General features: G+C 42.8%; 1 protein-coding gene across 4 annotated transcripts in view; it reads left to right on the top strand.

Annotated features, from left to right (window-relative positions):
* numb (NUMB endocytic adaptor protein) overlaps positions 1-16,073 on the top strand; it is a 65,333-nt gene that overhangs the window by 43,134 nt on the left and 6,126 nt on the right. For 3 of the 4 annotated variants that reach the window (XM_085768334.1, XM_085768330.1, XM_085768331.1), the window contains exons 4-9: positions 3,155-3,229; positions 11,077-11,109; positions 11,966-12,040; positions 13,518-13,658; positions 14,571-14,775; positions 15,087-15,389. In XM_085768334.1, coding sequence (XP_085624460.1) covers positions 3,155-3,229; positions 11,077-11,109; positions 11,966-12,040; positions 13,518-13,658; positions 14,571-14,775; positions 15,087-15,389 — 832 coding nt within the window. The remainder of the gene's footprint in view (positions 1-3,154; positions 3,230-11,076; positions 11,110-11,965; positions 12,041-13,517; positions 13,659-14,570; positions 14,776-15,086; positions 15,390-16,073) is intronic. The other variant, XM_085768332.1, reaches the window with a different exon arrangement.

Genomic DNA, 16,073 nt, shown 5'->3' with positions numbered 1-16,073 from the left:
GGAAATCAGCCCTGTGTGGACGTAAAAAATATGTAAATAAATAGCTTCATCCTATGTTTGTTGACACCAAAGCTGAACTTGTCTTGCAGTAACAGCATCTTAATAAAAATATCATGATATATAAACTGCATCTAATCCTAGCCCACTGTTAGGATTAGTGCCAAGTGGAACTAATCCTGGGGGTCGGCCCACAAATAAACCAGGGGGATTCAGACAGAACCGCATCACCCCACACTCGCTGAAGATCGTCGTTTTTGTTTTTGTTTTTTGTTTTTTGTTGCTCTGGTTGTGTGCGTCTTACTAAACGTGACTCCAGATTGTTGTTGCCAGCGAGTTACCAACAGGCCGGAGTAAGATGCTACAATAAACCATCTGTTGTGACATTTCAAGCCTCCCTCTGCGTTTACTCATCTCGCCACGGCCACATCTCCTCCTGGCAGATCTCTCCCCCTTCTCTTGTTAGCGCCGCTGCCTTCACTGTCCTCGCCACACACACACACACACACAGCTGCCTCTTCACATCAAAAACACTCTTACATTTCTGTGCACATCTCCTTCTGTGTGTTTACACATGTAACTAAATACACATGTGTATTCTAATACGCCGACAGTGTGACTCACAGTCGTAGCGTCACGCTCTTAAAATAGCAGGTCCAGAGGAGGGTGAGGGTGAGGGATTGGGGGGTGGAGGGGTGTGGGTGTGGGTGGGTGGAGGGGTGACAGGCGGGGCAGCAGCAGCAGCGGCGGTGGAAGACCAGCGTCACTTGCTCTGTGTGTATCTATAAGGAAAGGGTAAGGACTTCCTCTCCGGCCCTGCACGCACAATGGCTTCTGGGGCGGTCAGGGTTGAGACGGGAGTGACACACAGCAGGGTGTGATGCTGCTTCAGGTCGATGAGGGGGGAGGAGGAGGGAGGAGGAGGGGGAGGAGGGGGAGGGAGGGACGAGCCGGAGGAGGCAGCTTTTTCCGTTCATTCAGTGTTGCAGTTAAACTTACTCACAAAGGGTTTCCAGCACTAACTCCTCCTGATAGAGGCCGTCAGTCATGTGCACAGGAGGAGCACGCAGGCTCTTCCCCAGGAAGCTGGTAATACCGTTATCAGTCTTTCACTACAGATTCCTGAGCAGCAGCTGATGATAAATAATGTTGATTAATTACCGGGAGTTGCTCAAAGGTGGTTTTCAGGATGACCTCAGTCATTAAATATGTAACATGGGTGATGTAATGCCTCCGCTCTTTTCCCCTGAAGGTTAATATTAGACTGTGACTGAGTTTCGATCTTATCAGACTATTATTCCTTCTCCATGCTTCAGTTGATTGACAGATAATTAATAATTGCCTATTTTGAGATGGAAATAAGTGTTTTTGTCCCAAGTTCCCTAATGTAAGGACTTTTTTTTGTTTGTTTTTGAGATAAGACGTGACATTTGAAGACTGTGAAACTGTAACATGCATTTTTCATTATTATTTTCAGTTTATTAATCACAAGAGTTTTCTTCAGATTAGGGGTGTGATGGCGCTGGCAGTAAACCATTGCGTCGCCTGATGTAGCGATACTTTGAAAAGAATGAATAGAAGACCTTCATGTATTAAGACATGTTTTAAGCCGGTATTATTATTATTAGCAGTGTTTACACAGAATGAAACAGTAAATGTTTAATAAAAACGATACACGCAATTTTTTAATATATATTTTAGCCAATGGACGCTACTGTGTACACGTTTAAACGGAAAGCATTGCACAGTTTACATGTGTACATATTTTAGTACACGTTCACATCCCTACTTCAGATAATATAATATATGTGTATATAATAATATAAATGCTTATTAGCTTTAACTTGTTGTTATAAAGAAGAACCAGTTGATTATGAAAGCATCAGTGTGTGGCCTTCAGGATGAGGACGACCCTGATGAAGGCCACAAGCTGCAGAAAGGCACTGGTCTAATAATAAAGTTGTTCTTACATGACAAGTGTCAGTGGAGGGAGGCGCTCTTTATTTTAGACGAGGCGCCCCGTGTCATTATAAATTATCCTGTGGGTGCTTCTGAAATAGCTGGTTTGTGGGTGATTCAGATCAAACAGTTGCTGGGACGTTTTTGAAAGTCAGTTTCCTGTGGCTTTATCTTGTTGTTTGTTGTGATGAGCAGAAACAAAACACCTGATCCATCCACGTCTGTATTTTAAAGCACAATGCCAAGATTTACATAGTTTTTTTTTGGTTTTTTGAGAAATTACCAAGTGCACCTTTAAGTAGGCTTGGCTTTTTCTCTTTCTTTGTGTGTTCAGACTCCAAGGAAGCTGCTGCATTGTGTAAAGTTACCACATTTATCTGACTAGGGCTGCAACTAACGATTATTGTCATTATCGATTAATCTGTCGATTATGTAAACGATTAATCTATTAGTTGTTTGATCAATAAAATGTTGAAAAATGTCAATTAGTGTTTCCCAAACCACAAGATGACGTCCTCAAATGTCTTGTTTTGTCCACAAACCAAAGAGATATTCAGTTTATTGTCATAAAGGAACAAAGGAACCAGAAATATTAACATTTGCTGTAATCAGAGAATTTGAACTTTTTTTCTTAAACTACCCAAACTGATTATTCGATTATCAAAATAGTTGACGATTAATTTAATAATCGATTATTGTTGCAGCTCTATATCTGACTATTTACAATGAAAACTGAAAATGTGTCATTGTATAATCGCATCGAACAGAATTGCAGACTGATCAAGATGCACACACCACTAACGAACGTATACATGAGCTGGCTGCGTGTCGACCATGCGTGTGATTATGTGAAAAACAAAAAGGAAAATCATGAAACCACAGTCGCTGCTGCGTCTGCCCACTTAACTTCCCCACTTTCTTTTATTTATCGGAAACAGCTCAGCATTTTCTCCACGGACAAATTTAGGCATCAACCGGGGAGCGGTTGAACTGCAATTGACCTTCAAATGGTAATTAATTAATTTAGGTGTGTAAATCATCAGCGCCAATGTACCGGGGGTATTAGACAATCGGGGGCTCATTTAAATAGCCAATTTATTTCCTGAGTTTATTATTGTAGCCTTCACAGGAACGGTTTGTCACAGCATTACTCACCCTCTCCTCTCTCCCTCTCCGCCTCTCTCTCTCTACCCTGCAGTACCTGGGACATGTGGAGGTGGAGGAATCCAGGGGGATGCACATCTGTGAGGATGCAGTGAAGCGGCTGAAGACGGTAGGTTTCACTAGAAAACCCTCTCTTGTGCTTCCAGGAACAAGGTCGCCACCTACAGACATCCTACTTCCTTGTTGTCTGTTCTTTTGTCTTATCTTTTCCTCCACTAATTTCCTCCTTCTCTCTCTGTGACACCAGACTTTTTTTTTTTCTTTTTCTCACTGCTGCACTTTTCTCTATAACACATTCTTCTTCTTCCTCTTTGTTTCATCACTGTTTATTCCTGCCTCTAGGTTTCTTTCTTTCTTTCTCTGTACATAAATCGTGTGGTTAACGTCTCCACTCACTCTCCACCCACCCTGACCTTCAGACAACCTCTAGGTGTGGGGGGCTCTGCTCTGTACATCTCTTCCTCTCAGCGTACACACACACACACTCCCAGCCGGAGCAGATAGGCCGGCGTGGACTTCCTGCCGCGGCAGATTCCGGTGGCGTTACGCAAAAAGAACAAATTCCAGTTTGGAGGGAGCAGAGCAGGGGAGGGGAAGTGTGTGTGTGTGTGTATACTATGTGTGTGTGTGTGGCAATAGCTTTTCCATGTTGTCAGTTGTTTGCCAAGGCCCCGCCCTGGTTATAAAGTCCTGTGGGTAAATGAGTGAGATTCTCCGAAGTCAAGGCCAAACCTGAGTCGACAGGTCGGCTTCGATCCGAGCCCACGTTCAGGAGCATCAGCACATTTTGAATTCTGTTGCCAGGAAAAATTACAAAAAACTCCTGCTCTGAGTGTCTGTGACTGAGCTTTCAGTTTTAATTTTCAGATGACTCAGGTTAAATGAGGATTCACACCCCGTCTCTCTCTCTCCTGTTATCGTTACCTGTTCCTCCCGCTTCATAAAACTGTTAAAGACCTTTTTTTTTTAAAAAGTTGTATCACATTTTCTACTCAGTGAGCTGTTGATGGCGACGTCAGCTACTGAAACCTGTTTGTTGGTTGGTTGGTACGATTATACTGAAGAACATGCTCGAGAGCAATTTAATATTTTATGAGAGCAATTTAACGGACAGTAAAACACTCTAATTTTCATATCAGTTATAAGAGAACAATATTATAACAGACACACACGTGCTCCCACAACTTGTGCTTTTTCACATAGTGCTTATATTTAGTCGCAAGCATGCACACACTTGTAGACACTTGTAGCAGCAACCGCACACACTGGAATGACACACATTTGACACACACACACTCAGAAAGGGCCCACAGGCAAATCATTTGTCCAAACATAAAACGCACACACACGAAACATAATGGCCTTTACAGTGAATATTCAAAACTTGGACACACAAATGGAAGGCTGACACACATACACAAAGACACACAGGAGCATGTACTGTACACACTGGTGCTTGATGAGGTCACATGGTGAACACAGAGCCCGAGGCTGTGAGATCTTATTGAGTTACAGTTCATTTTAACAAGGTGGACAAGATGGAGCCAACTCTGAAGGAGAAGAGAGGAGAGGTCGGCGGCGTGGCGCGGCGCTCCTCCTTCCTTCCTCCTCCCCGTTTACCCGCGGGGCCGCGACTCTCTGACCCTCCTCGACCTGATGACATTTCCTCCTCTTGTCTCCTCCTCTGGCATTTCACTCTTTACCGCTTCCCTCGCTCCACACAGGCCTCATCTGTCAGCGAGCACAGGCTTGACTTTATTGATCTGCGACGTTTATTAAGCAGTGGTGGGAAATTAAAATTGAAATTAAAATTAAAATGTGAGTCAGGCTGGCATCGTGTCATGGTCCTTCCCCCTTTGGCACATTATTATCTTTTCCTGTGAAGCGGCATCCATCCAGTTGAGTTCTGGCGTTGACGAAGCTGTAGTTTTTAACCTGCATGTTCCCCCCGGGGGCTCGTCTTACTGGAAATGCCAGAAAACAGTCATGGTTGGTTTGGTTGGGAACTGCAAGACTGTAACACACAGGTATCCATTCATCCCCGTGAAAGAAACTAGCACACTGCAGGATTTTTGTTTGTTTTTTGTCCCTCTTCCAGGTGTGTCTCCCCCTACACATGAGCATTGTTGTCTCCTTTTGCTTATTAACATCACAACAAATGCCAAAAAATAGCACTTTGGGAAAGTTTTTTTTACACTATTTAAAGGGACAGTTCAACATTTTGGCAAATTGGCCCATTACCTAGTCCCTATAGTCTTAGCAGTACGTTCGTTACCTTTAGTTGTCGGTGCAAACTATTTTTAGAACGGTGGAGCAGAGCCATGAGCTGCTCAGAGCTACGCTACGGAGGCTAATGGGATTTCTTGGTTTCCCTCATCAAACTTATCAAATGCACAATCCAACAACTCCAAAACGCTCTGGTGGACAAGTTGTGACCTGCACATTCACCACGCTATGAGATAATAACACAACGTTATGAGATGGAGTTGTTGGATTGTGTATTTGATGAGTTTGATGAACCAAGAAATCCCATTTGCCTCGGTAGCGTAGCTCTGAGCAGCTCGCGACTCTGCTCCGCCGTTCTAAAAACTGTTTGCACTGACAATTAAAGGTAACAAACCTACTGCTATAAGGATTATGGCAATGGGCCAGTTTGCCAAAAATGTTGAACTATCCATTTAAAGATTCATAACATGAATATTAATATTCGCGGAGCAACGGAGCAGTTGTGCTGCATTGCGTCGCTCTGATCTTCATTTCCATCACTCTGATTCTCATTCTGTTACAATTAGTTTCGTAGTTAAGTGATATTCGGGCGAGATGGATTGTTGACTTTATAGCCGCTCTGTGTCGCTCTGGCTTTAAAAAGAATAAACTGACAAAATGAAGATCTGCGCTGATGATTTGAATCGCTGACGTTCTGTTCGGTCTGTGTGAACAGTTTTACAGACGTCTTGTCTTATAAACGGTGGTTTATGGGGAAAACGAGGGGAGGTGAAGCTGCTTCATCATCGCAGCAGACAGAATGAAAAAACCCCTGATGATGGATCTAGATCATCCGACCACATCGGGGCCACCCTCCTTTAAACAGACGAGCAATTAACAAGGCCCCGATAGATCCCAGTTCATCATCGCTGACTCTTTAATTAGTTTACTGTTGCCAGGCAACAAACACAGCCCCTACCAGTTGATTTAATATTACTCAATTTTTTTTCTTCCAGGAACTAATACTTAAATTAGTTACGAACCAGGCTCACACCTGTCGGCTCTTAATATTTGATGTGGATCTGATGAGAGGATGTTGTTTCCTGAGCATCAGCTGACCGGAGCCAGACAGCAGCGCCGACTTTATCTGGCAGCATCAGCACTTAAAGGGATAGTTCAACATTTTGGCACATTCTCCTCCCATAATCCCTATAGTCGTAGCAGTAGGTTCATTACCGTTAATTATCGGTGCATGTTGTTTTGAGATCAGAGGGGCAGAGACGTGAGCTGCTCAGTGAACACAATGGAGGTGAACGGTACAGGTCCCCTGTCCCTCATCAAACTCATCAAACACACAATCCAACAACTCCAAAATGCTCTGGTGGACAAGTTGTGTCCTGCACATTCACCACGCTATGAAATAATCATGTAACATTACGAGACGGAGTTGTTTTAGAGGCAAACTTCAGACACGGCTGCTGGGCGGAGTGATTTCAAAAGTGCAAGTAGTTCTGAGTATTTGCTTCATGTGTCGTAATGTTACATAATTCTACATGATTATTTCATAGCGTGGTGAATGTGCAGGTCACAACTTGTCCACCAGAGCGTTTTGGAGTTGTTGGATTGTGTATTTGATGAGTTTGTCCCTGTTTGAGGGACAGGGGTCCTGTACCGTTCACCTCCATTGTGTTCACTGAGCAGCTCACGTCTCTGCCCCACGGATCTCAAAACAACATGCACCGATAATTAAAAGTAATGAACCTACTGCTATGACTAAAGGTGATAGGAGAATTTGATAGGAGAATTTGCCAAAATGTTGAACTATCCCTTTAAGGTCTTGGACAAGAGGAGATAGATGAAGAATAGTTTAGCTGACGAAAAAAGATGGAAGTCAGTGTAGGTGTGTGTGTCGGCAGCCCGGTCCAGCTTGTCAGTCAGTCAGTGTGTGCGTTTGTGTGTGACAAGCTCCAGCTCTGAGCAGGACGGACTCCCATTATTTTTCCCAGCAGCCTTTGGGGCGGTAATGAGAGTTTTCTCGCAGCTCTGTGACCTGTGACTCAGAGGAGGAGGAGGAGGAGGAGGAGGAGGAGGCTGCATTGCGGCACCGTCACCCTCCAAGCTGCCCCTTTGTGTTGTCATCATGACGTCACTTCCTGCTGCTGTTGGCCCGCGGCCCGGCGGTCTGAGGTGTTTTCTGTAGCTCCTTCATTCAGTGTTTTCTGTTTTCACTGTAACTCCGGAGCTCATAGTGACCACAGGAGTGTTTCCCTGCTCTGTGTAGAGACGGGGTGGGGCGGCCGTCTGCTGACATGCTGAAAGAATTTCAATTGTATTTATGTATCGACACCCAAGTAGCCTCCGGGCACATCATTGCCCGACTGTGTCTCCTTGTTCATCATCATGAGACAGAATCAGACGCTGTGCAGTACAATATAGTATGTAAGCCTGTGGTTTCAGTGAAGGCTTTTTGAGACGTCACATGGTGTCGGAAGTTGTCTCCACCCCCCACTAGAGATATTTCCTGAGTAAATACCAAATGTGGGAAACTACAAAACCAATTGCTGCATCTGGTCTGAGGTAATGTCATGCTGAGGTCACAGCCTGAACTCAACTCTAACGTATAAATGTGTCACAAAAAGACAAAAATAAAACCACTTATAAAGCATTACACATCGTCCTCCCTCTGGTTTTACATACAGTACTTTGACAACCTGTCAAATAAAGCAACAGGATGACATACTGTACACCCTGTCATGTTTGTGGCAACTACTGTTGTGAAGTGTGACAGAGTTTCAGATGTTACACAAGACGTGTGATTCGTTGTTGCACATCCTGCCGATGGTTAGAGTTGTTATTGGCAATCGATAGCACTGGTTTTTTACTTGAGTAAATTTCTTCTTCAGTTGTTTCATTTTTACCTCGTTGGCTTCATCCTCATCTTTCAAAACTCAGCTCTCCTCCTTTCTAAACCAAAAAAGCTTCTTTTTTCCCCCCCAAACTGTAGTTTCATCACACTTCACACACACAATACCTGAATAATAATATTGTTTTACCTTTTTTTGTTGGTGTTATACATTTTTTTGTGTGTCTTTTTATAAGCAGGTTTTTAATGCAGAGAAATGCCTCCAAATCCCCCCCTCCCCATACATTGCCACCCCCATTCTAGCTATATAATATATATATTAACCCCATAGATATTGTTTTCTCCTAACCATCTAGCTCACTAATACTAACTGTGCTGCCATCATCTGCATGTCCATGTGGTTATTAGAAACACAAACACATACACGCATCTCAATAAATTAGAATATCATGGAAAAGTTGATTTATTTTCAATTCAAAAAGTGAAACTAACACATTATATAGATCCATTACACACAGAATGAAACATTTCACGTCTTTATTTATTTATTTAATGTCTTTTAATTGTAATGATTATGACTTCATGTAATGAAGACATACAAATCAGTATCTCAAAACATTTGAACATTACAAAAGACCAATTAAAAAACATTGTTGGCCTTCTGAAAAGTAGGTATTGCACTCAATACTTGGTTGGCGCTATTTGACTTAAAATTTACTTTTCTATAATATTGTAATTTATTGAGATGCACTTGCAGGGCTCTAGACTAACTTTTTTCACAAGAAGCACAGTGGCGTCTAACTTGAAAAATTTTAGGAGCGCAAGCAGAAAAGTCGATTTCATAAATCGACTTGCAAAGCAAATATTCACATTTCCTTTTCATTCATGATAGTCACGTTTCCAGATTCTTTGAGTCGTCCCTTCCATGTTTCACAAACAGCAGATTTTCTGGTTGCACATGCACAAATAGATGAGAAATTTACTTGTACTGCCTCAAATTTTCGAGGCAAAATGCCTCCATTTAGATTTGAGAGCATTTTGCCCCTAAAATTTGAGGCAGTGCAAGTAAATTTCTCATCTACTTGCGCATGTGCAACCAGTAATTTTTGGTGAAATGTGGAAGGAGCGACTCAAGTAATCTGTAATCTGTCATTACAGGTATCAGGCTAACGTGTGTGAGGTTCATGAATGAAAATGAAATGTGAATATTTGCTTTGTGAGTCGATTTACAGTGTGCGCTCCTAAGATTTCTAAATTAGGGGCCACTGTGTTTCTAGTAGAAGATGTTCATCTGGAGCCCTGACACATACGGACACACACACACTAACAAATGCTTAGCTCATTCCCAGTGAATCTCCGGTGCTGGTTAACACGTTAAATCATGCATTAACATGGAGCTTGGGGAGCTGTCTCCACCGTGGCTGTGTAACAGGAGCAGAGTGGCACTCCTTTTCACAGCTTACGGGGAGGAGACGAGCTCTCAGGGAGCGCGGGGGAAGAAGGGAGGATTAAAAACTAGGCCGGGTCGGCTCTGGCTCCGGCTCCGGCTCTGCGGTGTCTTTTATGCGGTTGTGGCGGCCTAAACTTGACCCCTGACTCCTGGCTCGACTCAGAGGTCAGACCGGGCCGCCTGTGGGAATCTTGTTTCTGTCTGCTGAACAACACGCCATGGAAAAAAAAAAGACCGCGTCTCGGTCTAGGAATCAGAAGGAGAGAGGGAATAAAAACAGGATTTGGGATTATCCCTCTCACACACGCACACACCTACCTGAAGGTCTGCCATCTTTTATCTCCTCTGTCCAGGCAGCTTTGGGTGCTGTGGTGTCTTAGCTCTGGTGGCAGTGCTGCAGGCCTGTTGCTGTTGTTTATTTCACTGTCACAACAACCACAACAACACAACAACTTACGGGTGTCATTTCCTCCTGCCGAGCGGCGGCGGTGGCGATGTGGTTTCTTTTTACCGGCTTTACCAGCGTCGTAGTTACTAACAGTGATGATCACCATAAAAACACAGTAACAACCCACAGAATCACCCATTTAAAGGGATAGTTCAACATTTTGGCAGTAGCCCAGTAGGTTCGTTACCTTTAATCGTTGGTGCAAGCTATTTTTAGAACGGCGGAGCAGAGCTGTGAGCTGCTTAGAGCTACGCTACGGAGGCTCATGGGATTTCTTGGTTTCCCTCATCAAACTCATCAAATCCAAAACGCTCTGGTGGACAAGTTGTGACCTGCACATTCACCACGCTATGAGATAATAACGGAACGTTACGAGACAGAGTTGTTTTCGAGGCAAATGCAGAGACTGCTTGCTGAAAAACTGCCCCCGTGCATCAGCGGTTTTGCATGAATTTACCTCTAAAACAACTCTGTCTGGTAACGTTGTGTTATTATCTCATAGCGTGGTGAATGTGCAGGTCACAACTTGTCCACCAGAGCGTTTTGGAGTTGTTGGATTGTGTATTTAATGAGTTTGATGAGGGAAACCAAGAAATCCCACGAGCCTCCGTAGCGTAGCTCTGAGCAGCTCGCGGCTCTGCTCCGCCGTTCTAAAAATAGCTTGCACCAACAAATAAAGGTAACGAACCTACTCCCAAAACTATAGGGATTATGGCAATGGGCCAAATTTGCCAAAACTATCCCTTTTTAAAAAAATCCTCTATCAGTGTGGATTCACTCCCTCTCTCACCCACCCACTCACTCACTCATAACCCAGTTTCACTCACTCTCACCCCAAAAAACCCCAAAAAACAAAACAGAAACCCAATCAAATCCCTCCCCGTAGGCTCCAGACAGTTCCTAGACTTTCCCAGGTAACATTTTCATTCCTTGTTCCTCCTCCCTCCGTCTCCCCCTCCACCCCCTCTCACCCACCCACCCACCCTCCAGGACAGGAAATTCTTCAAAGGATTCTTTGCAAAAGTAAGTTATTGCTTTGTGTGTCCGAGTGTGTTTTTTCTCTTTATTATTAGCGCTGTTGTTATTATTATATTATTATTATTATTATTGTTTTGTTTTGTTCTTTTCTTCCTCTCACATAACACTTCACCCTTTTGATCGTTTCTGACGGCTGGAGGAAGCACACACACACACACTCAAACACACACAAACACTCATACACAGGGGAGAAATCTGTCTGGAGAGAGACGAACACAATGATGCATGTGTCTGTGAGCAGGTGGGGTGGTTTAGGCTGGGGTGGGGCACTTTTTGTGTGTTTTTTTGTTTTGTTTTTGTGTGTGTGTGTGTGTTTTCCTTTTTCTTTTTTCTTTTTCTTTTTGTTTTTTTGTGTGTGAATATATTAACAGGCGTGCCTTCTCTCCCTTCAGCTCTTCTTCCATGAACCCAGAATGGAAACAATGAACAGCTTTGTGCGAATGAGCATTTCCTTTTTGTGCACAGACATTTTATATGTGGTGGTTGTTGTTGTTGTTGTTATTCTAACCAGCGGGACCACCACCACCACCACCACCACCGCTGTCGACTGCATCTGTGCACAAAACCTCATACCAAATCATCCTGTTTTCTTTTTTATAAAATTTTTGGGTCCTAGTGAATGACACAGCAACAACAGCTCCTCCTGACTTGTTGTGTTTCCTTTTTTTTGTCTCCTTACCTGGTGCTTCCTCTTTATTTGTAGGTGTGTGTGTTTGTTGAATAGGTACCAAGGAATTAGTACAAAGGGAGGTAATCTGAGGGGATATGGAAAGACTGGAAAAGTGTGTTTGTTTCTTAACCCGTTCCTCTTCCTGTTGTGTGTGTGTGTGTGTGTGTGCAGGCTGGGAAGAAGGCGGTGCGGGCCGTGTTGTGGGTGTCGGCAGATGGCCTTCGCGTTGTAGACGACAAAACAAAGGTAATTGCTCCCTTCAGTCCCTCGATCATAGGCGTGATCAAAAAGAAAAGAGAGCCACCGGAGGAAGCACATGAGGCTTTAGCAGCTTTAAAAAAAAAAGAAAGAAAAAAAAGATGGAAGCCGCTGAGCCGCAGCAGTTAATAACGGTGGTGAAGCTGCCGTACGTCTGGTCCAGTGACCTCTGCAAGGCCCCGTGTAGAAATATGTACTCGGTGCACCTGCAAGGAGAAGATATGAGTGGAGCAAACAGTGTGGCATTAGAGATTACACTGACACCTGCTGGAAAACACTGGAACTGCAACAAACCATGATTAAACAGCCTTTGAAAAACTACTTACAGTTATTAAGTTAATTTAATTTCTCAACCTACATATACACTACTAAAAAAAAGTTATTTCAGTCAATAATTTCTCCCCTTTAATAATACCAACTGGTATTGTATTTCATATCGTTGGAAAGCCTGATGAGTCACCTTTACAATGAGGTACAACTTGTAAGGATCGTGCATCCGTGAGATGAGCAACACAGTTAAATGTGTGAGTAGCACCCCCAAAAAATATGCCCAAATCCCCTGCAATATTCCCCTGTTGGTATTCACTTTTGTTTTAAGCTGCTTGGTGGATCGGATGGAGTGTATATCTATCTTTTAACTATTGAATTGAATGCTATTTATTACTTATTATTTAGACCAGGCAGGCAAACATACAAAATAATGATTGAGAATCTAATGTAAAGTTAGTTAAAAGAAAACAGAGTAGTTATGCGCCGCACATCCGATCCTGTTTTAGGCCAGGTGCCGGATGATCAGGGGATCCAAACAGAGAAAAGAAGGGCAAAATCTGCACACTAAGTTAAAGCCCCCAATTATCTTTAATTGACTTTTAAAAAATACTCAACGTTTCGACCCAAATTGTCTTCCTCAGGCAACTATAAAGCAAGTTCGTTAAAAGAAGCTGAGTGCCTAAGGTTTGTGTCTTGACTTTCCTGCCAAGGATGAAGTATACTGTCTGTGAAGGGTTGTGAATTTTATTGTCTATTAAAGTTATAGAACAACTGTAAATTGTTTAAAATCTATTGTGAATAATAATGAAGTAAGAAACACTAATTCACTAAGTGGAGGCCAAACTCTGCCAAGTCACAAAAGTCGTCCACACAGTAAAAAAAAAAGATGCTGTTAAAGTAGAAAAACTAAACCCAGGATCCAGGAATTCCTCCTGAGTGAAACACTTTTTTTTCCCAGAGTTGCTTGTTTCATGCGGGTCAGAGAGCAGAGCAGACTGATAGTAGTTCAGTCTCGTTCGAGCACTCTCGTAGTGAGGCCGTCTCACTGAAGCACCGTTCACTGCACAATCATTTATCCCCCATTTTGAACTGACTTGAGTGAGAGTCACTTAACCCTCGAACCGAAGGCTTCACGTGTTATGATAACGAGGTAACGGCGGCGGCTGCTCTCTCTCTGTTTCTCTCTCTACAACAGGACCTGATCCTGGACCAGACAATAGAGAAGGTGTCGTTCTGCGCTCCGGACCGGAACTTCGAGAGGGCGTTTTCTTACATCTGCAGGGACGGCACCACGCGACGCTGGATCTGCCATTGTTTCATGGCCATCAAAGACTCAGTGAGGAGTTACTCTGTAAAACATGAATATGAATGAAAACAGATGAGGCACACTGTTTAGTTAGTTTAGTTTAGAAAGTTTATTGTCGAATCAAGTACACACATCAATAAATAACGTTATATACACATATGGGTAACACTTTATAATAAGTACACACTATTAAGCATTAGTTAAGCATTAATAAATATTGAATTTATCATTTAACACATGAATACTACCCCTAACCCTATAGTTTGTAGTTTATAGATACAGTTAGTGCTTATCAATGATGAGTAAAACATGTTGTGATCAATTTTTTATTGAAAAATGTACAATATATGTATATTCACGTCATATACATAGTTTCCCCCCTTTTTTATTTTTTATTCACCCTCCCCAGATTGTGAGTGCAAACAGAAACAAAGTCACTTGTACATTTGCAGGGAGGTTGATTGATTATTGATTTTGATAGTTATAACGGCTGTTGTAATTGTCTGCGCTTAAAATATAGATTTTACTCATCATCTCAGTTGTCCTACTGCCCTGTAGTACAAGGACATACAATCTTATACTGTTCTTAGTACATATCCTCAGTGTCATTTATTGTACATTATAGTAACCTTGTGTCAAGGCAATTAATTGATTAATCAATGAGTCAGCTTAGAAATTGATTAGCCAACCATTTTTGTAATTGAGTTACAGCTTAAGACGTTTCTGAAGATAATTCATGATGATGTTGCAAAGTACAAGTTTTATGTCATGTTTCTAATGTGAAACCCAATTATAACTTTACATTCATTTGTGAGCTCATGTAAATTAGACCTTTTATTAATTTCACACCTGAGTGGTTGGTGATGGTGGCGGCTCCACGTCAGGAGGAAACACCAGACACCAGCGAGACGCTTAAAGACATTTTCTTTTCTTTTTTTTCAGGGGGAGCGTCTCAGTCACGCCGTGGGCTGTGCCTTCGCCGCCTGTCTGGAGCGAAAACAGAAGCGCGAGAAGGAGTGCGGGGTCACGGCGACCTTTGACGCCAACAGAACCACTTTCACCCGCGAGGGCTCGTTTCGCGTCACCACGGCAACGGAGGCGGCAGAGCGGGAGGAAGTCATGAGGCAGCTACAGGATGCTAAAAAAGGTCTGTGTTCGTTTGTTGTTCCGCCAACGTGGTAAAAGAAAAAAGGGTCGACCAGTTCAACCAAAGCCTTTTTTTTTTATACAGACTCCCACTTCCAGCTGATGTTATTGTTGTGTTTGTTTGGCACAGAGGAGATGTCAGAAGTCTTTGCCTTTTAAGGAGCAGTGAAGTAACTCCGACTAATAAAAAACAGATTTACAGCATTGTAAACTTCAACTGTCTTTGAAGGAAATATAAAACTCACTGCTGCGATGATGAGAAACCTTTCAGTGCATCGCTGTCGTCTCAACTTTCCTCTTCTCCTCCAACAGCGGAGGCAGATGTGAAGGTTGCTGGGAACTCGGCCACCAGCGTGACAAACTCCTCGGCACACCAGACGGGAGGAGGTTCACCGTCGCCCTCGTCCTCCCCGCCCCTCTCCGTCGGCGCTCTGGGACCTCAGGCGATCCCGCGCAGACACGCGCCGGCCGACGTGCTCGCCAGGCAGGGCTCGTTCAGAGGCTTCCCGGCCCTCAGCCAGAAGACGTCTCCCTTCAAACGACAGATGTCGCTGCGCATGAACGAGCTGCCCTCCACCATGCAGCGCAAGTCGGACTTCCCCATCAAAAACACAGGTCAGTCCCCCGCTACTTGCAGCTTCACTGTTAACCTTCAAGTGCCAGGTTGTTAAGGATTATTTAGTTTATTTTTAAATGATTATGAAATATAATATTCTCTGTTTTCTAATGGAGTGATCACAGGAATCATAAATCTGCCGATACCGATCACTGAATGGATGGGAGAATAATAATCCTCCATGTCCTGTATTTACGATCCAGCCTTCTGCGACACTTAAAGTAAAACAATTTGTCCTGAAATAAATAAATACAATCAAGATCTTTAAGTACCACAAACAACTTTTTATTTGTGTAACACAAAACTTAATGGAACATTACAAGCTTTGTCAAGAAAAAGCCAATACTATACGGAAACACAAAACTAGTTCCATTTGATGGATCAAAACTGTTTCAATAGATGAAATAAAATAAAATAATCCATATGGGGTGCGTTAAACATGTAAGAAAGTACAGAAAAAAGAGAGAGGAAAAAAATAAAATAGACTAAAATAGAGCATAAAATATGAGTTTGCAGCATATTGATTTGTATTAAAACAATTAAGAGGATTTACAGTGCAAATCCAAGATTAAGATTTAAAGTTATTTAAAAGAGCTTAGCCATAAGCACATGAAAAGAGAAATGTTTTTAACCTCGATTTAAAAGGGTCGATCGCAGCATCCCTATATTTTGGTGATTGTGTT

The sequence above is a fragment of the Trachurus japonicus genome, chromosome 22, assembly GCF_045865225.1.
Source record: "Trachurus japonicus isolate A0001 chromosome 22, Traja_1.0".
Lineage (NCBI taxonomy): Eukaryota > Metazoa > Chordata > Actinopteri > Carangiformes > Carangidae > Trachurus > Trachurus japonicus.
Note: the sequence above shows the minus strand (reverse complement) of the source record. Positions and strands in the feature narration are given on the sequence as shown.